Source organism: Staurois parvus, unplaced genomic scaffold (genome assembly GCF_062004578.1).
Source record: "Staurois parvus isolate SC_StPar_1 unplaced genomic scaffold, SC_StPar_1.0 ptg001162l, whole genome shotgun sequence".
Taxonomy (NCBI): Eukaryota; Metazoa; Chordata; class Amphibia; order Anura; family Ranidae; genus Staurois; species Staurois parvus.
The window spans coordinates 232,093-259,327 of NW_028318958.1; the positions used below are offsets into that span (position 1 = coordinate 232,093).

The 27,235-nt window shown below is 42.3% G+C and overlaps 1 protein-coding gene across 1 annotated transcript; it reads right to left on the reverse strand.

The window, feature by feature from the left end:
- Positions 1-4,329: 4,329 nt before the first annotated feature.
- On the reverse strand, positions 4,330-26,874 carry SOD1 (superoxide dismutase 1). The gene is made up of 5 exons (XM_089659506.1): positions 26,720-26,874; positions 13,963-14,059; positions 10,809-10,878; positions 8,538-8,652; positions 4,330-4,603 (listed from the first exon to the last, which is right to left on the reverse strand). Exons 1-5 carry the CDS (start codon positions 26,780-26,782, stop codon positions 4,496-4,498), a joined length of 453 nt encoding a protein of 150 aa, XP_089515632.1. The 5' UTR covers positions 26,783-26,874; the 3' UTR covers positions 4,330-4,495.
- Between the last annotated feature and the right edge of the window lie 361 nt (positions 26,875-27,235).

Genomic DNA, 27,235 nt, shown 5'->3' on the forward strand with positions numbered 1-27,235 from the left:
TGAGATAAGCCCTGGCTTTTTATTCCACTATCGATAGGTGGCTCAGACAGATCACCCATTCAGGTGATCAAGAATGGATGCTCCTCCTGTTTAAAGCAGTATTAATCCCAAAAGCAACATTTATTATATTGCAGCTTACCAGTTCTAAAGAGAAAGAGAGCCTAAAAAGAAAACAAATGCAGCCGCACATCTATTGCCATCTGGTGATTCAGCCAGCAAGTCCGTTTTTCAAAAGCACAATCTCTAGCAAAATAAATCAGGTAGAGATGAGACAAACTATTACCAGGGATGTGCTTACAATGATCAGATTTTATATATTTATGTAAAACCTTTATCGCAAAATGAAAACATTTGCTGTAAATGCTTAAAAAGTGTAAGCTGGAGTTTGACTTCAGTTTGGTAGTGTATTTAAATCTGCCATTACATCTAACACTCCCCACCAATGACAATGCTGCTGCCCAGGGTGTCCCTGTGCTCCTTCATCCAGAGTGGGGACAGACCCTCTAATAATACAGGTGTGTTACTAGCCAGATCACCAGAAGAAAACGAATGCAGCCATCACATCTACTGGTGGGTAAGCTACAATATTACACTACATGTTTGCATTGTGTTTAATAGCATTTTAAGGCTTAGTCTAGTAGGGCTATGAGCACATCCTTGGCTTTTCAGCAGCAGGCTTGTTTCTTAGATTTGCAAGGCTGCCACCTCTTTTCCTCTTCACACATTCTCCAAGTTCTTAGTAGGTGGATGGTTCTGTTATCTTCAGGTGTAAAGTCCTTCAGGCAGCCATCCAGTTCCTTTTGGTACACTGGGCCGGGTAGCAGTTTGTCCTCCCCCTCAATGGATTGGATTTTTGTGTAATTAAGTGGATTTGTATTAAATGTAAAAGATTCTTGAGAATCTATTTTGGGTCATGGGTTTCACTACTCTGTTTATATCATGCTCTTGGTATATCCAGGGATGGGCTGCTTTTTTTTTTTTTTGCCAGTGATCATTTGTTCCTTCACTGACTGAAAAGGTTTTGTTTTTTTTAACTTGGCAAGTACCATTTTTTTTTCGTCAATGCACTTGCAACATCAATCCTAAGGGTTTACTTGTTTTCATGAAATTGTTTTTTTTTTTGTAATAAGAATTTTAAACCCATATACAAACATATTTCACAGGTCTTCAACCATCACACATCTCTATAGTATTTATGTGACAATTGTGAGAATACAAAAAGCTGTATATCTGACAGTCCAAGGACCACCCCATATTTCTTCAGTCAAATAAGACTTTTGGTTTTGTATTCTGTCCTAACATAGGATCATGGTTTCGGAAGAATTCAGCCTGGGTTCACATCTGGGCAGGGGAGGGAATGTTACACCCTAAAAATGGGTGGAACATGCAACATTTCTATCGGTGAACTTATCCTTTAAGCATTGCCTAAAAGCAGACAAGGTGGGAGCTGACCAGACATACAGGGGGTGGGGAAGTCAGGAGGATGGGAGAAGGCGTCAAGAGCACTGTAACGGAACCAACCCAGACTGCTCTTGAGTACTTCTGTTAGACTACCACTTCCCAAACAACAGACACCACAGCCAACCACACAAGACTAGATGACTTTATTTGAACACAGATACAAGATATATACACTCGGGACAATTCCCCCTCCCTACATAACAAGGCGGGCAATCTACATTTAGGTTCTCCATTGCCAAACACAAAATTATCTGTAAGGCTCTCCCACAGCAACCCAGGGCCACCAGAGTCCTATCCCTCCGCAGAGCATTCTGTTGTCTCCCCTAAATATTTCTGCACTGCATGCTATTGCAGAGCCCGTTATCGGTTGTCCAGCTCTATCTCCTGCTGGACCAGCCTGTCCAACTCAGTCACCAATTGCTCCTGGGGGGGGGGGTGATCGCTCTCCTAGGAATGGCATCCGTAACTCCCGTTGGTCCCCAGCCCATTCCCCTGGGGTTGGATAGCACTTGTATATACCAGCAACCTGGAGGACTCCACTCCAAAAGCACCACCCAAATCCACTGCCTGAGCTCCATGTACTCATCTGCAGACAGTCATGGGGTATGTTGCAAGAACAATCCACATAAGGCATGGGAACTCTGCTGCCAGGTCCATAGCTTCACTGGGGTGACCGACTTCTACTTTCCTGATTTTGAATCCCGCTGGTGGTTTGGACGTGTTCACAGCCAGAAAGCACAATCCCACCCCTTGCCACCAATATAACAGAACTGACTCAGACTGCACTTAAGTACTTCCATTAGACTACTGCTTTCCCATCCAAACACCGACAACAGACACCACAGTGGACCATACAAGACTAGACGGGCCATGAGGGAGGGCTGCTGGAGACATCCCCCCACTAAGCTACACATACATCCCATAATAATTTGCTCCCAAACCAGACAAACAATAGAATGGGATGCAGCCACATAACATTAAACAAACAACCCCCACCTCTCTCCTTAACATGTCTACACAGTCTGAGACAAAGCTCACACAATATTAGGACAGATCACCTTGTACCCCTAACAGGCACAGGGTGATTTACACATAAGATGGATACGGGGAGCCTAGACAGGTCTCCCCACCTCTCCAATGTGAGCTGGGTTCCATGGGCCCTCTACCCAAAGTGACTCACATCACAAGATGTCTTGGGAGGAGCAGAGTGGATGATGGCAGATGAGGTTGGTGATAGAGCTGGGGGCAGAGTTGCAGGTATGGCTCTGTATGTTATGAAGACAGTGAAGGAATTGATAGAGGGGCAGCAGGCACAGATTGGTTAGATAATCAGAATTCCTCATTCACAGAACTCTGCACTAACCCACCCCTAGTCATCTACACTCTACAGGCCCAACCCTACATACAGTGATACCATGTGTTTTTTTTTTCCTTTTTATTTGCTGAAGCAAATATTTTGTAGAAAGGGTTAAGACCTCTGACAGCAATATAAAACTTGGCAATCTCTGCTGGATAGATTAAATTAGTTATCACAAAATAGGAAAGAAGGAAAGTTATTCATACTCACTGCCACTAGAATCCCAATAGTCCTTAAAATGTAGAACTAGAGGCTTTAGATATTTAAAACTCGGTTTTCTTCCAAGAGTGGTCCAGAGACGCTATTGCATGCCTTTATGATACCCTTGAGCAGTTCAAGGTCTGGGATCTGTGGCATCTTCAGGAGGACTTGAAGTGAGCAAGCTTGTTGGACAACTCTTCCAATACATGGATGTCGGTGCAGAACCTGGATGGAGCAGTAGCCCTTCCACAACCCTTTACCCATTTGCTTCTCTTATAGAGATGGTAGCAATCACAATATTGATATGGAAAGGTTTCATTCTCTCAAAGACTCAGAATCAAAGAATGGGCAGATTCCCAGAAAGCATCAATGTTCTTCTAGTTCCAATATGTTATAATGGAATCCAATTCCCTTTTAAAACGACCATCCCTGACTGACCAGTAAACAGAATGAAGGGTCTCTGATTTTGTAGCAGTGGAGAACCATTTTATAGACCATGTAAGGATTAACATATTTCCAGCAGTAATTCCTCCAAGATCCTCCACCATCTCAGCATATAGGAAGGTTTTAGGAATTTTATAATGGTATCACAGTAGCTTATAAATATCAGATAGTCCTTTGGAAGGACCCATCAGATTATAGAAAAAAAAAAAAAATGGCAAGTTGCTATCTGGGCATACATAGTGGTCCAGTTAAAGTTCTGCAAAAAATAATTTTCTAGCTCTAGTGTGAAGTGATCTACAAGGCCTTAGGCAGCCAATCTGAGGATATCTGATGTCAGGCTGTCTAGAATCTTCAAGTTGAAAAGAAATAGAGTTTGGGTAAGTGATGTTTTGCATGCTATTGGACCATATTCCCCTTCTTAGAAGCTTGGCTTGTAGCTCCACATTTCACAGCTTTAATATAGTGCAGATTAATAGACTCAAGCATTTTTCAGATGATCTTACTGTAAAAAGCATCCTAAAACAGACCTGATTTAAAAAAAATTAAATTTATATATCTATCTATCTCACTTAACAGAAGCACATCTCCTGTGAGGTACTACTGTGCCTACAGCTTCAGCTCTAAATCTGCAGCAAGCCAAAGCACTGCTGTCTTGACAGCTTGTCTTTGGAGATGTCCTACTGTGTATAAAGGTGTCCACGCTGGTAGAGGAGCGCAGACCAAGGAATGGCAAGCAATGAGGAAAAGACCCTGCAAGGAGACCACAGGCAATGCCGGGAACAGTTCTTTTGGGCATGCCTTTCAGAGTTTATACCCTTTATAAAGTTTTGATTGAGAAAAAAAAAAAAAAAACACATATCACACAGTTTACGGTTACTAGTGTTTAATATAAAATGCAATGTAACATTGCTAACAGCACTTGAGTTTGATTTACTGGAACTGAACGACAGAACCATACTGCAGACAACAGAACAAGTAAGTGTTATATGCTGTGGTTATAACTGGATGAACAATGCCATAAACTATTCCATTTTACGGGCAAATTCCGATGACTCCACAGGCCAAACGCCCACCAGCATTGCCAGTTATCAGGCTCTCATTATCTCCACCTTTTCCCAAGTCATCTTCCTTCTCATGGACCTGAACGTGAAAGAAAGGTTTATGGATTTGAAAAACATTGGTTTAAAGTATGAAACTAAATATAGGTTTTCAAAGTTAGCAACAAAGCACTACTACAACCCACCCCCTACTGAAAAACAAAGAACCCACAGAGCATGTGTTATCAAAATGGTATTTAGAGAAGTGCATTCAAATAAGGGGTGGGTTAGAGATATGGGAGGTATTTTATTGCAAGAAGTCACACATCACACACACAATGGAGTGGATTGGTCCTAAGGAACTTTTCACTACTGAACTCTTAACAGTCTCTTCTTCCACAAGTAAAAATATGTGGTGCATTTGCAATACTGAGGCTTTAAGAAGAGTGCATGAGAAACTGTGGCACTGCATCTGTCACAGGTAAAATAGATTAAAAAAAAACCAAAACACACCAAAACTGCTAAATACATTCCAGGTACAGCAAAACAAAGGCCAATTTACTAATGGAGTTGAGCATCAACTCAAATGTAGAGATTCACTTCAATCATCCAATCATGTGACATGAACATTTCTGTTCACTTTAGTCAACCACTCACATGACAAGCACTTGTACATGATTGGGCAGCTAAAGAATATTTACAATCTGAGTGAAAATTCTCAACTCCTTTAAACCATCTCAATACCGGGCACTTTTGACCCATGCCTGCCCAGGCCAATTTTCAGCACTGCTGTACTCTGAATGACATTTGCATGGTCATTCACACTGTTGTACCCATATGATAAAGCTTTCTTTGGTGGTATTTAATCACCACTGAATTTTTTTTATTATTTTACTAGAGAAAAAAAACCCCACACAATTAGTTATAAAATTTTGCAAATTAGTAAATTTTTCTTTACTGATGTGCACTGATGAGGCTGCACTACTGGGGCAGCACCAATAATTATCAGTGTTAAACCATGTACTGACAAGTCTTGCTGGCTATCGGCAGTCCTTTCCTCACACTGTCTGTGGAAAGGAGAGCAAATATCTGGCAAGTCTGTTTATATATGATCAGCTGTGCCCAATCACAACTGATCACATGTAAAGGGCCACTGTAATTGGAGACAGCTGATCACAGATTGGGGTAAAGGGCCAGAGGACAGTGGTCACAGCGTGCCTGATGGGGGCAAAATTCTGGGAGGACATCCATGGACGCCTTCTTGGAACTGAACAACCGCACTGCAGCAGTCTTTCGGCTATAGTGTGGTATTACAGTGGTTAGTAACTGACCCTTAAAGTGGGCCTCTCTCAAACTTATACCAGCATGCCGATGTGAAATTGCCCTCCTAAAAATGCTCTTTATTTCCTGGTTTCCCTGAAGGTAATTGTGACAATCACAGTGTCACCTGGCAAGGCAAGGTCACCACTGCCTTCAGGGAAATCTTTTATCTAAACTTCGAGATCTCACAATCTTGTAATAGTCTGCATGTGAGATGAAGCGCATTTCTACATGTCAAAAATGAAACCATTTGTTGGTTAAAAATCTTGTGAGATCTCAGGGAAGGATTTTTTTCAAATGCCTGTCGTGCCATACAGTGCATGTGCAAGATGCCTGATCTTACACATGTACAATCTAAGGGACCTGAATCAAAGTCTTCTGCACAGTAAAAATTATTAAACATGCATGCATGGCATCTTCTCAGTTTAGATCGCCCCAGGCTGACTTAACAAGAGGCTGCCTACAGTGAAAGCAGCATATTTAAAACTAGAAAAGCTACAATTTCTGGGGAAATTGTGTGAAGTGTTCTTGCCTCCACCAGTAGTCTACAACTGGAGTGGGCAGAGTAACTGGGTGGAGTGGCTTGTCACTCTGCTGCCTGCTCACACACCTGGGTTCATATGGCAACTCACTCTACAGCAAGGGCAGAGAAGAGCGGTTAAAAACAAACTGCTCACTTCACTGGCGGTTGCCATCTTCAAAACAGTTGTAGTTTAAAAAATATAAATCCTACACCGAATAGCTTTATATTGTGAGAATCACAAGACCCAGACCTACATTTTGATGCATAGTAGGTCTCTGAATTATTAAAAATGAAGGCACAGTCGCAGTTTAGATATTGCCCTTCAAATTTGAGGTGGCTAGAGTGGAGTTTCAAAGAATGAAAAAGGAAAAAGAGCGGCGTGAGCTGCAAACAAATGGTCATATTGTGAAAACTATCAGGACTATGGCTTAGCCGTGGACATTTAGTGGCAGCAGGGATAGCAGAATGTTTTGATATCAGATTTGTGTAGGTGGGCTTGAAAATGAGGGAGTGATGGCAGTTTAGAAATCATGTCCTGATTTTTCAGCTTCCACTCTAGTTTTGAACATTCCACCATTTGCTCCTATGGGACCAATTTCACCACAAAAATGCCGATATTTCGTGAACCATTCGGCGAAACGTTCCACAAAGTAATAGCACACCAATCGGGAACAATCCACATGTTTCGGTATATTACTGTCTATGTAGTGTAAAAACTGTGGGAGGAGTTAGGGTGGTAAATTTGGCTATAATAATAAGAATATATATGTGAGATAACAGTAAGTGGTCTTGCCATGCAAGAACACAATCAGAACAGAGTACTGAAGCTCTTTGCAGCTCCGCTTTTCCTGTAAAAGCTGAGCGTGTCCTTCTCAATCCTGTCACCCCAATGTATGTAGCCTTGCTGAGAGGTTAGAGCTCTACTTCTAAGCAAATATTTTTTTCCCCAAAATTTCAGATCTGTTCTCTATTTGACATTTGGTCAAGGTCGCCTGCTTTTGCAATTACAAGCTCTGCAAAAATGTTTCAGATTCTGAGGGAACAGACTCCCTCAAGAACTAGTTCTGTCCAGCTCATATATGTGCATTTAGGAATGCATCCAGCTCTAACTGGATTTGGACATTCAGGCTCCATGCATACTTGGCTGAAAAGGTCAGTCCTCTCGGCAGGACAAAAATAAATTTGTACTAACATTTTTTCTGCAAGAAAAAAAAAAAAAAAAAAGATTTTTTTTTTCTGGCCTATTAAAGCAGAGAAAAAAAAAACCCACACAGAGCTTACCTAATGTGCATGACCACAGGAAGACAGTTGCTTCTACTAGCAAAACTGTCACTGTGCATGTAGCCTCATAGGAAATTGCGATGTTTTCGATAAATTACACTTGGAGTTTTCCTCCTTGGAATAGTTTCCCCAGCAAGAGCAAACTGAGCCATGCTCTTCCTCTAAATCAGGCATTAAATGGTGGACCATAGTCTGAACCGCTGTGGTCACACCACTTAAAGAGCTGCTTTCTTTTTCCAGCCTCCGCCCGTTGTCATTCTATTGCAGAGAGCAGGAGGAAGCAAACACTGGACTGGACGTGGCAGAACCAGTTTTCTCCACCCACTAATTCTAGAGCAGCAAAAAGCACTGGACGGGGCAGGCAGGAGCTGCCAAAGTTACCTTTTCCTGTTAAGCTGGCGATTGGTTGCTCTGAGCACCTCGCAGCCAATCACCAGCTTGTTAATATGAAACGTTAACTCTGGCAGCTCCCATCCAGTACTGTACTGTCTTCCTCCCGCCTGCTATTCTGTCCAGAACTGTAGTCAAGTCTTTAACGGTTTGCGGTGTCCGTGGGGGGGTTGGTTGAGAACATGGCTATGCAAGGTTGTGAAGAGGCAGAGAACATAGCTGTGGGAAAGATCATGCAATTCAGACCTCTGGTGGGAGGGGAAAAAAATATAAATAAAAAAAATACATAAGCAAAAAAAAAAAAAGAAAAAAAAAACAACTGTTTACTGATCAGATCTCCATCAATTTTAATTCAATCCCCATGCTCTAGATCTAATGTGGATAGATGATTGTGTATGGAAGTTTTCCATTTGTTTGTTTCTTTACTGTTGTACTAGATGGACTTTTTTCCCCCCAACCCATGTTCCAGCAGCCAGTGTACATTGTGTATCTGCACCGTGTAGTGCAGTAAAACATCACTTACCACCACTGTGCGGCCAATAATACACTTCTCTCCTTGCAAAGAAATTACTTTATCTTTTATTTGAAATTCAGCAACGCCACCACTTGATGTTACATTTCCAAGGTCTCCAACATGCCTGGAAGACAAGACATCTCAGCTCAAACTGAAACCTACATCGAGGAGCATGCAAGAAGCACCTAGGAGCAAGGGCTTCATTCACAAATAAAACACTTGTTCTTTCTACAATATAGGGTCCCCCATAACCAAGACCTGTAAGCACAATCCAACTCCTCAAAGAGACAGCAAATTAAATAGGATATTTGTTCTGCATTGACATGACCTGCTCATCCTGTAGGTTTATGGAACACGGACTCTTAGCGGAGCTTGTGGTAAGTTTGCTTTAACATTTGGCCCACAAGGTTCAGTGTTGGGACCCTTACTTTTTAATATATTTATAAATGATATACGGTCGGATATTAAAAATCCCATTTCAGTCTTTGCAGATGACACCAAGCTGTGCAGTGGAATAACGTCCTTACAGGATGTCTTCAATTTACAAGCCGACCTCAATGCACTGTGTAATTGGGCAACTATGTGGCAAATGAGGTTTAATGTTGATAAATGTAATGTTATGCACTTGGGGGCTAAGAATATGCATGCATCATACATACTAGGGGGGGTACAACTGGGGGAATCAATGGTGGAGAAGGATCTGGGGGTTCCGGTAGATCACAAGCTTAATAATGGCATGCAATGCCAAGCTGCGGTTTCTAAAGCGAGCAAAATCCTCTTGTATTAGGAGAGGTATAGACTCCAGAGAGAGGTATCATATTACCCCAGTACAAATCATTAGTAATACCTCATCTGGAATATGCAGTTCAGTTTTGGGCACCAATTCACAAAAAGAACATTGGGGAACTGGAGAAAGTACAGAGAAGGGCAACCAAACTGATAAGAGACATGGAGGAGCTCAGCTATGAGGAAAGATTAGAGGAACTGAATTTATTTTTTCATGAGGAGGAGATTAAGGGGGGATGTGATGAACATGTATAATACATCAGTGGTTCATATAGTGAACTCGGTGTAGAGTTATTCACCCTGAGGTCATCACAGAGGACAAGGGGGCACTCTTTACGTCTGGAGGAAAAGAGATTTAATTTCCAAAAACACAGAAAGGTTTCTTCACAGTGAGAGCTGTGAGAATGTGGAATAGACTCCCTCAAGAGTTGGTTCTGGCCAGCTCAGTGGATTGCTTTATAAAAGTCCTGAATTCTTTCCTAGATACACAGAATATAACTGGATATAACATTTATAGGTACAGTTGATCCAGGGAATATCCGATCGCCTCTCAGGGGATCAGGAAGGAAAGCGGTTTCCCCTGCAGGAGCAAATTGGATCATGCTTTGCTGGGTTTTTTGCCTTCCTCTGGATCAACTCTGGATATAGGATTATAATTTTTTTTATGGTTGAACTGGATGGACTTGTCTTTTTTTAGCCAGACTATGTAATATACACATGAAATTCTAAAAGCAAAGTTAAACAATCTCAGCAACTTGCAGGTACCGTTAGCCAATAGAATAAGTTATGTATTTGCCCATTCACTGGTTACGTTCAGCAATTCTATTCTTAAAATGTTAAGTAAACTCCAAGGAAAAAATGGGTACATTTAAAAAAAAAAACAAAAAAAAACCTACTAATGTTAACCTAAAGTTTTAACTCCAAAGTAGGGGTAGGAGAAAACCGGCCCTCCAGCTGTAGCTGAACAGCTAGTCCCATCATGCCTCTGCCAGTAGTTGTGGCCATCAGTCTAACAATGCCTCTTGGTAATTTGCAAAATAACAGGACTGCTGAAGTTTGGCTACCCTGTCCTAAAACCACCACTCAGCACTCCTTGCTCTGTTTATTGTCACATCCCCATATCTGTGCTCTTTAGGTCTGCCAGGCCTAAAGGCGGCACACATGACCCGATTTATTCACACACTCAGAATGACAGACAGCAACACACTGAGCAAACACTGACAGTCATGTGCATAGCTCATTATTGTATGTTAACCTTTGCTGGGATTTTACATCTAAAGACAGGTTAGCTTTGAAAAATAAAAAAAAAAAAGGAAGGGGGGGGGGGGGGGGGAACAAAAAAAAAAAAAAAACACTGCCCCAGGCTTCCTCTAGTGCTGAAGATGTGGGCAAACACGTTTCGGCTGATATTTTTCTTACTTCATATGAACACTTACTGTTACTTCAACAAGTTTTACTGTAAGGCATTCAACATCAAACATTAAATAGATTTACCTCACTTCATCATCTGGACCACCATGGGTCTTATTGTACGGGTTGAAATGTGGACCAGCACTTACACAGCCTATAGAGACAAAATAAACATCCTCCATTATAACTGATGGAAAAAAACAGCCATACAGAACAGACTGGTATTATGCACCTCCTTGATTAACTTTGTTACCAAATCTATGTACTGTTAGGTAGGGCCTACCGACATGACCCATTTTAAACTATATCCAAGGTGGTAGGACCTGGTACTACATGGTCAGGAAACCTGGTACTACATGGTCAGGAAACCTGGTACTACATGGTCAGGAAACCTGGTACTACATGGTCAGGAAACCTGGTACTACATGGTCAGGAAACCTGGTACTACATGGTCAGGAAACCTGGTACTACATGGTCAGGAAACCTAAGAACCATTATACAGTTCTAGTTCAATGTCTTGTCAGCACAACAGCCAGTCACAACTGAATATTCAACTATTAGAATCACAGAATCTTCTGAAATGAAAGCTAATCTCCACCTTATCGTTACCCAATAGTAAAGCTAATCTCTACCTTTTGATATACTGTACATAGTATGTTTGGGCTAGCTTGGCCCAAGCGAACCATGTCCCTCACTAACCTGTGAGGCCGCTGGATGTGCGGTATATACTGTATGTAGCTGTGGCATGGGTCTAGGTACGGATCCCAAGGTTTTACAGAGGTTGCACGGCTTCTACATCTGAAGATAGTAAAGAGCTGACTGAAGAACCCAAAATAAACTAAACTAGTTAAGCTACAAGCAAGAAGAGGTCAAATCGCGTTGGACAATAGGAAGAAAGAAAAAAAAAAAAAACAAACAACTGAAGACTCATGGGAGGGGAAGGTGGTTATAATGGGACATGCCCTCAAAATCTTTGCAAAGATTGTGAACATCTAGCCTGTGTCTGTATTGTACAATTGCAATATACGGCCTATGGAAAACAGACTAAGAAACTCAACACTTCCCAGACAGCATAGCCCAGAGTTTCTGTACTGGTTTTCCCTCAACCAAGAACAAGGCTGGAGGTTGTTGGTGTGGCATTACATTTTGTAGATAAAACTACTGAGCATAGCTCCATGTGCTGTACTTTAACCCATTGCCTACTGGTGACTTTTAGCCCCTTCCTGCCCAGGCCAATTTTCAGCTATTAGCACGGTCGCACTTTGAATGAAAATTGTGCCGTCAGGCAACACTGTATCTATATGAAATTTTTATAATTTTTTTTATAAAATATTTATTTTGGTGGCATTTAATAACCATCGCTCTTTTATTTTTTGCAGTATAAAAATGGAGACTGGAAAAAAAAAAAAAAAAAGTGCATTCTAAAATTTTGCAAATTTCTATACAAAAACAATTTAGGGCAAAATGTATGCTGCTGCACTCTTTGGTGAAATTAACCTAAATCAGTGTTTATTATTTAATTGGTAGGAAAGTTAGAGTCCACAAACTATGTTATATCTTAAAACAAAGAAAACTGATAATCTTGAGGTACTGACAGCTGATTTGTTGAAGCCCAAATACAAATACCCCTCCAAATGTCTGCTTTTTGGAAACAGGACGGTCTGAGGTATTTGGTAAGCGGCATAGCGAGTTTCTTGAAGTTGTCATTTAATTGTGCAAAATAATAAAAAAAAAAAAAGTCACTTTAACATGCTGTCACCAATGAAGTACAGTAGAATCATAACTGGTGCAGCGTTGATCAGGGACACTGACTGGCGACGGTATGTTAATAAAAAAAAAAAATTTAAAAAAAAAAATTTTGCTCTTCTACTCCTGTGACCAGAGCAATACAATGGTAACACTGTACTACTCTGTAGAAAAAAATCCTGATCACAGTTCTCCTTTAAAATGGCTAGCATGAAGGCTAATATTACAGAATGCATACTGTGGGTCTCACCTGCCAGCCAGCAAGTTTCCCACCAGCCAGCAAGACACCAAGCTGTGCACAGAATATAGATACATTCTAGTACCAAGGTCATCCGGTAGGAACTGTTCATATCAAATCACTTTCTGATACATTGCTCCAGCCTTGTTGATCAGAAACTATTGTTCATTATGCATGCTTCATACCACACGTGTAGTGTTAACTAACCCATAAGGGGAGATGTACTAAAACTGGGAAGGGGGGGGGGTAAAGCTTTGCAAAGAAACCAATCAGCTTCCAGGTTTCATTGTCAAAGCCGTTACCCAGGACTCTGCACTCACTATAACTGGTCTCCCACAGAACATGAAAATGCAATTTTAGTAAATATAAACTGCTAAATCCCTTCTCATCAGCAGTATATAGCAGTCTTGTGACTATCAGTATCGGGCTGAGCACTGGTTAATCTTGGGAGTGTTCATTCTCCTCTGACTGTCCTATGAGGCTGCATGACCCCTGACGTGCTGATGGGCCCTGCGCTGATCACATGCACCATCCCACAGAGGGGAGGAAAAAAAAAAAAAAAAAAAAACCACAAGCCTCTAGCAATGTACACCAAACTGAGCATGTGCAGAGTGCCTCCTAGGGCTCTATACTCTGGCAAATGGATTGTGAACAGTAAAAGGGGAGAGGACCAGATAAGACCAAATCAAACAACCTTTTTACATAATGCAGAGGATTAACCCCTTAGGTTGCACAGTGAATATATCAAGCATGATTTACTGCATATACAGACTGATTTTACAGTGGTGGGTTTAGTAACACTTTAACAAGCTGAAGTTAGAAGCAGATTGGTTTCTATGCAGAGCCTCACCAGATTCTAAGTGCTCCAGTTTTCATAAGTCAACCCCATAGCATTCCCCTTTGTCATTCACACTAAACTGCAGTGCAAACCACCAATTTCTACTTGACATTCATTCTCCTGTCAAATGAACAGGTTCTAAATAAAATCAGTCAGCTGACTGGCTGATCCAAGAACATATCCAGTTTTGCTCCCCCCCCCCCCCCCACTCCACCTAAACCCCTCTTCAAGAAAAGTTTTGCAGTCAAATTCAATCAAGCCAGAAGACCCTAGTTATTGATCAGAAAACAACAATCTACTAGAGCAAGAATTTACCAAAGTGAAGGGGGAAAAAAAAAAAAAAAAAAAACACAAAAAACCCCCACACACCACTGCATGTAGAGTGATTTCCAAGTAACTGCACAACCTGCACATACCGTTGGTGTTATCTCCGTATACATGGATATGAAAGCCATGTTTTCCATCAGCCAGGCCAGTGATGCGACCTTTAACAGTTACTGGTCCATCTCCTTCCTATGTGAAAGAAAAATCTTTATTAGCATGCATCCCAAAGACCATACAAACATATCAGAAACATGCAATGAACATACAGAACTGAGAAACGGTCACAGGTCAGAGCTTTGATACCATCACTAATAAAGCCTGGTACACATGATGAGACCATCAAACGGTTTTTTGGGCAAGCTAGTCTCAGAAAGTGAAGGCCGTTACTAAAAAGGTATGAAAATTCTTGTAAGACGGAATACAAGCTTCCTGTGATGTATTTTGGTTGGATCATGCGATCTTGGTCACTTGATTTATTTTTTATTTACAGACAAATACTGTACTGATTAAACAAAATTAGTTTTGGTTGTCTTAAGGAAAAAATTTTCATGCTTGTCCCTTCAGATAATTTTGCATGAACAGTCGTGATCAGCTCTGGAAGTCCGTGTACCAACGGTCAGATGATCAGACAATCGCTCCAAAAGCAGTATTTTGTCCGATCTTCTCATGTGTACTAGGCATTAGTGACGAGTGACAGGACAACCTCCAACAAACCCACTGTCTGGCCTGGAGAGGTCAAGCTTACAAAAGAACCCTTTGTAGCCGTGCATCCACCAAACAGACCATTCGGAATAGTACACACAGGCTTTGGAGTTCAGCTGAGGTCAGTTTGAGATCAGTTTGTCCTTTGTGTGGGGGGAACAAAGCAAAATCAATGTACTTGTACTGATCCACCAGGATCCCTGGAATAGAAAACATTTAAACTAGTGCAGCGTGATTCATTCTAGTTCACGTCCCATAATACACCAACACTCGGCCACATTTCAGTTCGGTGCAGCGAGATTAGGAGACAGATTTACTAAACCTTCCAACGTTTAAAGTCTTCCCTTTTATAAAGTGGTTCTATACTTCCATACCGGGCACTTTTACCCCTTCCTGCCCAGGCCAATATTCATGTTTCAGCGCTCTCACACTTTGAATGACAATTGCGCGGTCATACAACATTGTACCCAAACTAAAATGTTATCATTTTCTTCACACAACTAGAGCTTTCTTTTGGTGGTATTTAATCACCACTGGGGTTATTTTTTGCTAAATTAGAAAAAAAAAACGAAAAAAAAAAACACCCCACACATTTCTTTGTTATAAAAGTCTGCAAATAATTGTTCTTCATAAATTTAGGCTGAGATGTATTCTGCTACATGTCTTTGGTGAAAATAACCCAAATTAGGATGTATTATTTAGTTTGTAGGAAAGTTTCAGAGTTCACAAACTATGGGATATATCTGAATATTGATCAATCCTGAAGTACTGACAGCAAATCTAATTTCTTGAGGTCCAAGAATGTCAGAACAGTACAGATATCCCCAAATGACTCCTTTTTGCAAAGTAGACAGTCCGACGTACTTCATAAGAGGCATGGTGAGGTTTTTTTTTTTTTAAGTTGTAATTTGTTGTTTTTCAGGAAAAAGATATTAAAAATGATTTTCACTTTTTTTACATACTGTCACCAGTGCAGTACAGCGTCATAACTGGCATGGCAGTGATCAGGGACAGTAACATTTTACAACTTTGGGGAAGTGATCAGTATTTTTTTTTATACACATACAATTTTCTTATAGCAAAGAATTACTTTCCTATAAGCAAGCATTTACCTAAATGAAATCGATTCATTCAGGTTTTTTTGTGCTTAGCTGTGATTTGGCCACGGCTAATCACATGACACAGCTGGGCTGTGAATAGCTCAGCTTGTGCATGTGATCGCTGTGACCATTCACAGCAAAACACACTTGTATACAACGGATGGCATGAAAAGAAGCCATCCATTGGCTACAACTGTCATGTGACCTGCTGTGATTGGTCACAGAAGGTCACATGGTACTGGCAACAGGGTCAGTACACAGATCTGTCATCAGCTGTGTTCGAGGTACACGGCCGGTGACAGATCGTGCCTCAGCACGGCCCTGCGCGTTCCTGAAAGGACACCATATGGCGTCCACCCAGAGCGATGAGCCGTTTGCCCGGCCACCATCTGGCTATAGGTCGGGAGACAACTGGCTAACTTCAGACATGAAATATGAACAAAGCATCTCTCTAGTGTGTACTTGTCTCACTTAGGAACACCAAGTGTCATTTGTCTGATGGGCTCTTCCTCTGCCATGAGTCACTTCTGACAAGTTTTACGGATACCAAGAGAAAAATGGTGAGGGGGGGGGGGGGTTTAATGGAGGGGTAGGGGTGTGGTCTCTTCCCTTCAGTCATTTTAGAACTCTCACTGAGCTCTGCAGTGTGAAACTTCAGCTCTCCGCACCATTTTTTCTGAACTCTGACAAGCTTTACAAATTCAGCACTGTGCTGTGAACAGATCTAGAGAAGACTTCAGATAAACAGGTACCATTTATGTGATAGGATTTTTTCATCTCCATCACCTGAGGCCAATCACTTCACTAGGCATATGGAAGAATCTACAACCATTTTAAATTAGCACAACAAATAAATCCTGCTCCTGGCCCACTGCAACAGCATGGAGTGACATTGTGTGCCTTTAATGCCAAGGACATGTGGTTCAAGGCACCCTGTTGATGTCAGGCCTGCCGAACGACAGCAAGGATTATTTCTGCAGCGTCCCGATACAAAGCATCAAGGCTGCAACACGTGTATAGCTCCTATACTGCCGTCTTCACAGCTTCATAGGAGCTGTTGGGGCAGGTGATAAAAACACAGCTCAGCCACATGTTTAATCCCAACCAGAAGTGTAAATAAAGCTAAAAAAAAAAAAAATAAAACTTCAGATCTGCCTCAAGCCTGTCTGTGCAAATCTGCTCAGTACTGCAAGCATGAACCACAAATGGAAAGAAAAACTAAGGGACACTGAACACACGGTCTGTCAGCAAGTGGGAATTACAAGATCATGGATGCAGCCATCATTGTGGGACTGTTTTACAGCCCGTAGTTGGCCACCTTGTAAAAGTGATCTGGGTGGCTCTTAGTTCAGGTTCACTTTGTTATCAAGAAGGTTCCAGGGATCTAAAGCCACAACGGAATTGCAAGATGTTTTTTTTGGTTTTTTTTTTTATTATTGCATTTCCCCATTGGGAGAGGACTCAGTCTGTTCTGGTAAGTCAAATGTCTTTGGGAATGAGAGAAGGAAAAACCGAAAAACCAGAATGGAAAGACTGGGAAGTGTTCTGTTCCATAGACAATTGAAAGGGGATTTTCCACTCCATGGAGAGATTTCCCTCATCCCGCTTTATTCACTTGCTGTCCTCATTGTATTAAAAAAAAAAAAAAAAAAAAAAACGACAAAAATGGCAAACTCCTGAGAGTGAGAGGCTGTTTATAAAAGTCTATAAAAATACACGTGCAATACACTGGGATACTGTCCACTGTGTACAAAGCCAATGAAATGGATCACAACAATTGCTAGGTACAGAGCCAATCACAGCATCACACAATGCAAATGATGGAGGCAGTTTACAATGCATTCTTTTTACTCGCACCAATTGTCTGAAAGGGATCTTTACATACTAATCACTAGCAGCACGTACCAGGGTCACCAGGTAGCAGTGTTATCCAGCACCCATGTCCTGATCACCAGCCCCCCAGTGTAAGACAGCACCCCATCACCAGCCCCCCAGCGTCAGACAGCACCCCATCATCACCAGCCCCCCAGCGTCAGACAGCACCCCATCATCACCAGCCCCCCAGCGTCAGACAGCACCCCAACACCAGCCCCCCAATGTCAGACAGCACCCCAACACCAGCCCCCCAGTACAGCATCAATTAACAGCATCAGCCAGGACCAGCTCAACTTGTTCCAGTGTCAGCTGGAGCCAGCATCTTGATCACCAATCAGCAGCAGTACCGATGAAATTAGATGTAGAATTTACACCCCTCAAGGTTCTCCTTGGATGTTTGATCCTACTGTAGCTAGACGTAGAAGTTTCATGTGGTATGCCCACAATGGGGGTTTATTTCTAAGTATGCCAACATGTGAAAAATCTTATTGTCAACTAGCAAACAAACAAACAAAAAAAAAAATTAAATTTTCACTAATTTTCCAAACACTTGTGGCAAAGAAAAAAATGATTGCACTATGCCTCTTATCCAATACCTTGGGTGTCTGCGTTCCAAATGGTGGTAATGTGTGTGTTTCTCCTGTCCTGGCACTGCAGGGCCTATACAAATGTGATATGTAGTCAGGAAATCAGGTGCATTATTTTAAGCCCCTTGATAGCCTGAAGGTGCTCCTTGGAGTTTGGACCCCTCAATAAATCTACAGTAAAAGTGCAATCATTATCCCCATACTCAGGAGCAGTAGCAGAATGTATTTTGATATGTGACTGCAAGCATACCCATGCTGTGCATGAGAAAAAGCTTAAAGAACAACTTAAATTTTTTTTTTTTGTCCCAGTGGTGATGGGGGGGGTTGGCAGCAGGGATCGGTCTTTCACTGGGAGAATCACCTGATTAAGTATCTCTGCTCTCCTTAGCCCAGTGTTTCTCAACTCCAGTCCTCATGGACCCCCAACAGGTCATGTTTTCAGGATTTCCATTATTTTGCACAGGTGATTTAATCAGTTTCACTGCCTTAGTAATTACCACAGCTGTTTCATCTGAGGGAAATCCTGAAAACATGACCTGTTGGGGGTCCATGAGGACTGGAGTTGAGAAACACTACCTTAGCCCAAGATAGATAAAATTCTCAGAATTCTGCTTTACAAGGACAACTCATGAAAAACACATTTTTTTTTTTTTTTTTCTTATGAAAGTAAATTAAAACACTAGCCAGATACATTTAGGCCAAAAGGTTTTCTGCTACTATTTTATTTATTTATTTTTAAACAAAGATTGGAGTGTTTTATAACAGAAAAGGGAAGGGGTTTTTTCCTCTTTCCAACGTTTACAGTCTCCTCCCCCCCTTTATACAGTTAAGACTCAGTGGTTATTAAATACCACCAAAAAGAAAGAATGATTCTAAAAAATTATACAGAATTTATTCAGGTACAGTCTTACATGGACCACGTTGTTAAAGCCAATGAAGTACACAGAACTTTGAAAATTACTACTCAATGGACAATTTAATGGGGCAAAAAAAAAGCACAGTCATCGTGACAGAGCAAATTCAAGTCTGCCATGGAACAAGACACTCCTGATAACACAACCTAGCATGGAATCACTAAAGACATATTAAAAATACATCTGCCTTGCAGGTCACTGCAACCATTTAAAGTGGAAGTAACCCCAGGTACACACCTAAGCGGTTTCTGCAGAGTTTTGCAGAAATGCAGTACAGTCCATTTAACATGATTTCCTGTGTGACAGGTTCACATCTGTTAAAAAGAATTATTCCAAAAAGAATCTCCCCCTCTAAACAAATTCCCAACTAAGATATATAAACAAAACACACCCCTTAAAAGTGATGATTGATATCCAAACCAACAAGAATCATAAATAAGTCCAGTGTCTTAATAGTTCAAAAAAGCACTCAAAAAGTCAAGGTGATAAACTTGAAATTTTCTTAGTGTTGATTGCATCCGATGACTTGTGAGAACCTCAAAAATAAAAGAAACTCAGTGTATTACCGTAACATATATATATATTTTTTTTATGTTACGGTAATACACTGAGTTTCTTTTATTTTTGAGGTTCTCACAAAAGTCATCGGATGCAATCAACACTAAGAAAATTTCAAGTTTATCACCTTGACTTTTTGAGTGCTTTTTTGAACTATTAAGACACTGGACTTATTTATGATTATTTTTGGTTTGAATAACAATCATCACTTTTAAGGGGTGTTTTGTTTATGTATCTTAGTTGGGAATTTGTTTAACCGTTTCAATACCGGGCAATTTTACACCTTCCTGCCCAGGCCAGTTTTCAGGTTTCAGCGCTCTCACACTTTGAATGACAATTGCGCGGTCATACAACATTGTACTTAAACTAAAATTTTATCATTTTCTTCACACAACGTGAGCTTTCTTTTGGTGGTATTTAATCACCGCTGGGGTTTTTATTTTTTGCTAAATTAACAAAAAAAGACCAAAAATTTTGGAAAAAAAAACACATTTTTCTTTGTTTCTGTTATAAAAGTTTACAAATAAATAATTGTTCTTCATAAATTTAGGCCGAGATGTATTCTGCTACATGTCTTTGGTGAAAATAACCCAAATTAGGATGTATTTTTAGTTTGTAGGAAAGTTATAGAGTTCACAAACTATGGTATAGATCTGAAAATTGATCAATCCTGAAGTACTGACAGCCAATCTAATATCTTGAGGTCCAAGAATGTCAGAATAGTACAGATATCCCCCAAATGACCCCTTTTTGCGAAGTAGACAGTCCGACGTACTTCATAAGAGGCATGGCGAGTTTTTTGAAGTTGCATTTTTTTGTCATAATTTTTCGGAAAATGAAAAAATTAAAAAAATTATTTTCACAATTTTTTTTTACATACTGTCACCAGTGCAGTACAGCGTCATCATATAACTGGCATGGCGGTGAACAGCGACACTGACTGGTGACAGTATGAAAAAAAAAATTTTTTATTTTTTTAATTTTTTTTATTATATTTAATTTTTTTAAAGATTTTTTTTCATATTTTACTATGACCAAAATAGTACAATGTTACCATAGTAACACTGTACTACTTTGGGGAAGTGATCAGTTTTTTTTCTTTTTTTACACAATTTGCTTATAGCAAAGAATTACTTTGCTATAAGCAAGCATTTACCTGAATGAAATCGATTCATTCAGCTTTTTTTTTTTTTTGTGCTTAGCTGTGATTTGGTCACAGCTAATCACATGACATGTGCATGTGATTAGCTGTGACCATTCACAGCTAGGCACTAGTATACAATGGATGGCATCATGAATGAAGCCATCCATTGTATACAACTGTCATGTGACCTGCTGTGATTGGTCACAGCAGGTCACATGGTACCGGCAACGGGAGCCGGTACTCGGATCTGTCATCGGCCGTGTCCGAGGTGCACGGGCGGTGACAGATCGCACTGCTGCATCGCTCTGCAACCGCGCAAACCGCGCATGTGCGGGAGCACGCCAAATGGCGTGCACCCGGAAAGCTGCAGCGCTTTTCAAGCTGCCAAACGGCCATTGGCCGGGCGGCTAATGGTTAAAGAGGGGGAGATTCTTTTTGGAATAATTCTATTTAATTTTGAGCTTTCAAGGGTTGAAAGTTTTTTCTAATTGGAATTTAGAGTGGGATTTGGCTTTTTGGGTTTGATATCATATTCACAATTGTGTTTATCGTTTCACATCTGTGTTTTCACCCGGTGCGTTTTTTTCTGGAAAGGGTCAGGGACTTTTTTTTTTTTTTTAAACCGCAAAACATTGCATTTTTGGTTTTATAGACTTCAATGGGAACTCTGCAGAAAAGCATGCATTGCATTTTTGCGGTTAAAATCTGCTTAACAAAAAAAAAAAAAAAAAAGCAAACTCATTAAAAACGTAATGCAAAACACAATGCAGAAATGCCTCAAACAACCTGCATATGTGTGAACCTAAAGTCTTTTAAACTTGTACCTATAAATAAGGCTTACTTGTAGGTACAGTGAAGATCTCCTAAACTTGCATGGGGACATCACCGGCTCATGTACTCTGAAGGGACAACACACCTGTGCCCCGTCCCTTCAGAGCTCTGCAGAAAATGTGACATCCGCACAGTCTCGAATGCCACACCTGCACTGATATCACATTGGAAGCAGTGGCTGTGTCCCAGTAGACATGAATGGGACTGCCTGCATGGGAGATGTGGGGAACCCCTGTGCACCCCAATGCAGGTAAACAGCCCTGTACTGGGCATGGATCAAATTGTCCCATGTGAATGAGATCTGAGAAATCTCAGAGCTGCAATGCTGAGTGATCTCTCCCCATTATGAACAAATGATTAGCCCTGCTTGTTTATAACAAGTTACAGATTCCTCAGATCTGCAGTACTGTATAATATATTAACCTCTGCATTTACTTCATACATGGCATCGGCAGACATCACACAGCCAGCTCCCAGTGATCTTTTACCACTATGAATAAACAGACAGCAATGTAATTCATTCATAAAAGTGACAGACCACTCAGCTTAGAGAGGGGGGGGGGGGGGGGGGGGCTCTGCTGTTTATACATCCCCCACAGAGCATCCATAATTTGGGGTTCAAAATGAGTGCAGCTACAGTCAGCATTAAGAGGCATGTCCAGGGTACAACAGGGCAACGAGACCGAGTGCTATATACACTCTGCCTGCTTGGGAGTAAAGACCAGAAAAGAAAAAATTATATATAAAATATATTTTTTATTTTTTTTCAAGGCCAATTCATAGTCACAATGCATTGAGGCGATTTATGCTGCACACGCAAAATGAATAGGCTGCCAATGCAACAAAGGTGACATGGTACATGGTGCTGCATTTCTGGCATCACACGCTGCAAACTGCATTTGGGTGCCATTCAGACACTAACAGCAATACATGCATTAGCACACTTTATATGCAACAGTGTGAATGGACGGCACACGGCGCCAAGAAGGCACACGGCGCATGCACTTCGTGTAGATATACATATCTTTCACTAGATAACTAAAACTTTTTTTGTAGAACAGACATACAATAGTTTCTTCTATAAAAACCCTAACTCAGTTTTGTTTTTTTTTTACGTTATAGTGGAACTTCACGCTCTCATTTTAATCCCTGTTCCTAGCAATAGTAAATAGACAGGAAAGTAAATCCTTTCGGACAAACTTCCTGGTTTCCATGCCTAGGCAAATGAAGTAATATCCCAGGAGTCTTCTCAGCTAAGAACACCCTCCTGCCTGCATACCTGAGCCAAGGGCAGATGGATTCCAGGATGTACATGCTACATGAATCTGCCCTTACTTAAGATGACTGCACCTGGCAATGCTAGAGGGAGTTTTTCAAAGTGATTTCTGCAAAATAAAGCAGAGATAGAGGAGTTTGCTTTGAATATTACACTTGAGGTGATTGTAGCCATATTAGTGCATTTGCGACAGAAACAAAGCTTCTTCAAAGCCCACAAATCACAAAGTTTTGGACTCTGAAGAAGGGGACAAACCCCAAAAGCTTGTCCTCAAAATTGTATGTTAGTGCAAATAAAAAAAGTATCACGGACAGTACTCAATTGTTTCTTTGAATATTAAAAATGATATAGCGGATTTGTTTTTGGTGCTCACATGTAGTGTAGCTCTGATAACATTCAGCCTAAAAGCCATTCATAAAAGGCATTTCAGCAGATTCACACCGAGTGCAGTAAGCCGCTTCACTAAACTTGGCTTGACACATTTGATCCGATCCTTCCTGTATTTCTTGGCTGTTTGTTCTGTCCCTTTGACCCAGTTTTGTGAAGTGTACAGTCTAAAGATCAGCATGTGACAGGTTACTGTCTGTGCAAAGCTCAGAGGCCTAGCTGGGGTCCTCTGTAATCCCTCTTCACAGCAATGAGATCAAAGCCTTCTGCTACTGGGGGCACCGAGGGGCAGAGAAGCCTCCCTGTATACTTCCATATAGCATGCTAGCCAACAGAATGAATGTTTCCACAGCAATCCCTTTAGGACTGAAATAGTCAACATATGTGTTTTGATCCCAGGTGAAACCTTTCTGCAAACTGAAATAGGTGGAGGCGAGTTCTCTGCCAAGTTTAGGAAACACAAAGCAGTGCCGGTTACACAACCCGCAGCCCCAGAGTACAGGAGGTGTGCAGACACTTATGTAATATCTGACATTGTGTGCAGGTGAGCCCATGTGGAATTACATCGCAATCTGCAAGAAGACGGTCTGAGAAGAGGCCATTTAAAGGTCACTAAACCTCATCCTGAGAACAGAACAGAAAGGTTCCAGAAGTGACCCTACAGGAAAATCCAGAGAAGAAAACACCGGCGGGGGAAGTGGAGGGGGTAGAATGGAAAGCCAATCTTCAGCAGAGTGACAGATGCCAGCGGTACCAGACACTTCACACCAACTGGCAGGAGGACCCCCAATGCCATGCCAGGACCTGGCACCCAACACACCAAAGTGACCAATGCCCACAGCCAACACAACTCTTCATGATCACGATGACGCCAGTCTGCCTTTACCAGTGTGCAGTCTTAAAGGAACTCCATTTTAGACACACCCCCCCCCCCAACTACAGGCTACCACTGTTACAATGTATAGTCTAGGTGAGTGATTACCAAGTGTGGGGGAGAGGGGAGTGACAAATGTTTTCTTTGATCACACCTTTCCAGCACATAAATGAGGAATGGTTACTGCTTTCATACAAATGAATGGGCTGCAAAATAGTACTGCTGGGGAACACACAACACGGACCACATTCCTGTGCGACTCTGGTGTGAACTGGTCCTTAAAGTGATAATAAAAGGCAGATTTTTTTTTTCTCTTTAACAAACATGTCATACTTGCCTTCTCTGTGCAGAAATTTTGCAAACAGCAGCCCCAATCCTCCCCTTTTCTGGTCCCCAGCAGGCACTCCTGGCCCCTCCCTCCTGTCCCCATAACAAGCAGCTCACTCCCTAGCCGCTGTCCTGTGTCCATTCAGACAGAGCATGGCCTCACTCTCCCCTCATTGGCTCACTGGCTGTGATTTGAAGTAACAGGAGCCAAGGGCTCCCACTGCTTTCTCAACTAATGAGGGAGGAGAGTCCCAGGAGAGCTGCTGCTCTCATGCACATCAATGGATCGAGATGGGGCTCAGGTAAGTATGGGGGGGCCCGGGGTGAGCTGCACACGGTTTTTTATCTTCATGCATAGAATGTGTAACGGTAACAAACCTTGAACCTTTACAACCAGTTACATTAGTCCAATGTAAGTAGACATTTTGTACAGCTTGCTGGACCCAGTGAATGCAGAAAATCACAGCAGCTGCCAAAACTCCAGAGCTCCTTGCTGTATCCCCAGTCCTGCTCTGCTGCATAGTAACCAGAGGAGGTTGGTCATTCGCTTTGCTGCCATTCAGAGAAGTCCTTGCACTTTTCTCAATGAATGCAAGGCATTCTCTGACTGGATATGGCACTGATCACCACCACCCTCCTCTCCAACTCATCCAATCATGACTGTAGTAGGGGCAGCTGATCACTCAGTTCTCCTTGCCGCTCTAAGCGGAGAGCTGGGACTTAGTCACCACTGTCTGCTCTGCCCCTCCAGTGCTTATTGGAGCGCTGGGCTGTGGAGGGGGAAGGAGCAGCTGGCTCAGGTTCTCAGCAGTTCACTGTGACGCTGACCCAGGTGCCAGTCCAGGATAATGGGTGGATCTAGATCATATGGTCACGATCTTTCCCCAGCCTGGGCCGACAGTGAACCTTAGCCGCTCTTGGCTGAAAACAGGTCACAGTACAGAACAAGCTACACTCCTGGGATCCACAGAAGAGCAGCCAAAGGAGCTTTGGCTGTACGTGTCCTTTAAAGGTTCAGTTGGGAAAAAAAAAAAATGATATATATAGATATATATCTATATCTCCCCCTCACTATCTATAATCACACACATCGCACTTACCTGCTCTGTGCTGTGGTTTTGCACAGAGCAGAGCCAAACCTCTTCTTGGGTCCCCTGCCAGCACTCCTGGCTCCTCCCCCCTGACCAGTGTCCCCAATAGCAAAACTGCTTGCCATGGGGGCACTGGTGCATGCTTGCTCCCATGCCACTACTCCATGTGTCCATAAGCCGCAGCACAGCCCCCTGCTCTCTCAATGGCTCACAGGCTGTGATTGACAGGAGTGGGAGCCTCGGGCAGCTGATCACAAGGGGGCTCAAGTATTAGGGGAGCTGCACACAGAAAAGTTTGCTTGCACAGAATACATGGGGAAGGGGGGGGGGGGGGTAAGAAACACCTTCTACCTTTGCTACCACTTGGGGGAGTGTGTGGTGTGTCTCAATTGGAAGACAGCAAGAATGCAGTTCAACCTCACGTTTCCTGCCCTCCCCCCCAACCACACATCCAACTAATATCTCAGCTGATTTAATGTTGTCAAAGTGAAATAAATCCCAAGTTTTGGGTTGACACCAGCACTGTAATAGAGGGAAATCATCCAATGGGGGCACTATGATTCACCCCGCACTTACTGTTTTAGCTATGGGACAGGAAGTGAAGGGAAATCTCCCCGCTGGGGACACAGATGGCAGAACACAGCCCACCGGAGGATAGAACCCTCCCTTACTAGATCCAACATGACTGCTTCCCTTTAGTTACATTTTAATAAATGCAAATGTTGTATTTTACCAACATGGGGACATGTATGGCCTTTTTCTACAGAGGGGGTGAGGCCACTAAAGAGAACGCCAGCCTAAAGTCCCTGCATTGCACAGAAGAGGCAGCTAGCGAACCAGCCAGCTTGGTGGAGAACTACAAGTCCCAGCAATCCCTTATGTGCAAGAATAAGGCATGGTAATCGCAGCAAGTCTCCACACGTAGGATAACTACAGATACCAGCAAGGCAGCAGTGACCAGGCAACGCAGCACCACTGATCCCCCCCCATGATCTACACTGAACAGCATAAGAGGAACACGTGACAGCAGTCCCACAACCCCACTCCCCCTGTCCAGGGGGCCCTCAGAGGGCCCCAACCCGAGGCCTACCCCCCCACACATGACTCAGCACGCAGGGCCCGCCCTGCCACACACAGCGGACGGAGGTCAGCTCACACTCCGGTCACAGAGGACGATGCTTGCCTGCTCGAAGTGCACCACGCCGGCCACCTCACACGTCCCCTTCAGTACACACACAGCCTTCATGTCTGCAGAGCGCGTATCACCTACAGACCCGGGCTCCCGCTATTATATAACCACCCTGACGTCACCGGAGACGGTGCAGAGTACCAACCAATGAGCACACAGCTCCCGGGAACACGAACCAATAGACGGAAGCCTAGGGGGCACGTGAGCTGCCCGCTACGGAGAATGACAGCTGTCTGTCAGAGTGAGCGCCTGAGGCGGGAGGGGGAGGGGTTATTATATATGGACGTCATTCCAGTCCTGACAACGAAATAAAGCTTCACACATATTAGAGAGTAACTATAGTGACGATGTAGAATCCCAGTCATTGTCATTTCCAGTCCGGGTATCCAAATGATCTTGAAGTTTATGAGCTTTGTGAATAGCTCCTCCCCCCCAAACACACCCTAGGGTCACACCTGTGCAGGTTGCATTTGAACCGTTTGGCGTTGCGTTGCGTTTTTTTGTTTTTGT

Coding starts and splice junctions, on each gene's coding strand:
- SOD1 (XM_089659506.1), bottom strand. CDS start 26,782: ATGAAGGCTGTGTGTGTACTGAAGGGGACGTGTGAGGTGGCCGGCGTG. Junction 14,060..26,719: donor GCGTGGTGCACTTCGAGCAG/GCAAGCATCGTC, acceptor TCTTTCACATAG/GAAGGAGATGGACCAGTAAC. Junction 10,879..13,962: donor ATACGGAGATAACACCAACG/GTATGTGCAGGT, acceptor TTGTCTCTATAG/GCTGTGTAAGTGCTGGTCCA.